This window comes from Oppia nitens, unplaced genomic scaffold (assembly GCF_028296485.1).
Source record: "Oppia nitens isolate AA-2021 unplaced genomic scaffold, nextdenovo-longstitch-racon4-pilon3 scaffold26_pilon_pilon_pilon, whole genome shotgun sequence".
In the NCBI taxonomy this organism is placed as follows: Eukaryota; Metazoa; Arthropoda; class Arachnida; order Sarcoptiformes; family Oppiidae; genus Oppia; species Oppia nitens.
Genome location: NW_026533206.1, coordinates 598,429 through 600,000, shown reverse-complemented (window position 1 = coordinate 600,000; position 1,572 = coordinate 598,429). Strand labels below are relative to the sequence as shown.

The 1,572-nt window shown below is 18.8% G+C and overlaps 1 protein-coding gene across 1 annotated transcript in view; it reads left to right on the top strand.

Annotated features, from left to right (window-relative positions):
* The window catches only part of LOC128954326 (uncharacterized), a 15,740-nt gene extending 15,117 nt beyond the window's left edge, over positions 1-623 (top strand). The window contains exon 2 of the mRNA XM_054299903.1: positions 590-623. Coding sequence (XP_054155878.1) covers positions 590-623 — 34 coding nt within the window. The remainder of the gene's footprint in view (positions 1-589) is intronic.
* Positions 624-1,572: the final 949 nt, after the last annotated feature.

Below are 1,572 nucleotides of genomic sequence, written 5' to 3'. Positions count from 1 at the left end.
ATTTATTTATTTTTGTAAATAAAAATATTATTATTTATATAGTTATGAAAAGTTGCTTTATATCGCAATAATTGCATTGATTTTTGTTGTTGTTGTAATGTTTAACATAACATATAGTTTTTTTTAAACAAAATCAATTAAATTAAATTAAATATATGTTTTTAATAAACAATATATATAATCAAAAACTCATATAACATTTTAATATATATATAGCAGTAGTTTACATACAAATTGCGTGACTTAACCTTAATATATATAGTGTAGACAAAATAACAAAAAAAAAATATTATCAATAAATAAAATTGAAATAAAATTTCTATTTCAATGAAAAAAAAATCTATTTTCTTATATTACTATAAAAATTTTTTTTATACATTTTGTTGTTGCTGTCTATCAGTAAATATAATATTATATATTTTTTATTTCAATATCTATAACAACAACAACAACAACATATAATATAATAATAATAATATGATAAAAAAACACTTTTTTTATAATGCTTTTAATGTAATTTAATTTATAACTACTATTACTACTCATATGTTTATTATTAAGTTTTATTTTTTTGTTTATTATATTTTAGTTGTTTGGGTGTCACTAAACACTGGATGTATTAGATTTGATAATATGTGTTGTGTTGATAGTAGTGTTGGCAAAAAAGAGAAATTTATAAAATAATAGAGAAATTTCTAGAAAGTTTCTAAAAGAAATTTCTATTTATGGGATCCCCATGGTTAATTTTGTTTTCTCGATATTTGTTATCTTTAACATTGTTTTTATAAGTAATATTTAAATATTAGTATCAGTATTTTAATTATTAATTAAAGTAAAAAAATTATTTATTTAATGGTGACTGATGAACTATGATATAATAAAATGGTGAATAAAATTTTACAAAACTGATTATTATTAAATAATTATAATTATTTATATAGGTATCCCATTTGTATAATATAGTAATATACAGTAATCTACATTATATAGTATAATATTATATGTATAGTATTATGTCTCATTAATATATTTATAGTTTTACAATATCTATAGATATGGGGATCCCATAGTATAACAAAAAAGTTAAATTTCTATAGAAATTTATTCCTGAAAAACTTTCTAGAAACTTTCTCATGGAAATTTATTAGAAACTTTCTATTTGCCCATCTCTAGTTGATAGGGGTTTTTGTTATATACTGTTTATATTATTATTATATTATATAAATATATATATAAAAAAAATTAGATATTATATACAACAATACATTATATATACTGGATGTTAGTAATGGTTGTTTTGTTTTGTTGTTGATAATGTCTATTAAAGGACTGGTATTTTAGGTGTCGACACATTGTCGTCGCCCAGTTATCACTTAATAATTTGATGGATGACTTACTCTTACTTTAATTTTATTTTTTTTTTGTTGTTGGTATAAATTTGATTTATCTATCTATCTATTTGTTTGTTGTTTTTTTTGGTATACAAATAATAATATGCTAGTATTTAGGATATATCATCTAATGTTTTTATTTTGTTAAATAAAAATCTAAATGCTTTTTATGTTTAAAATT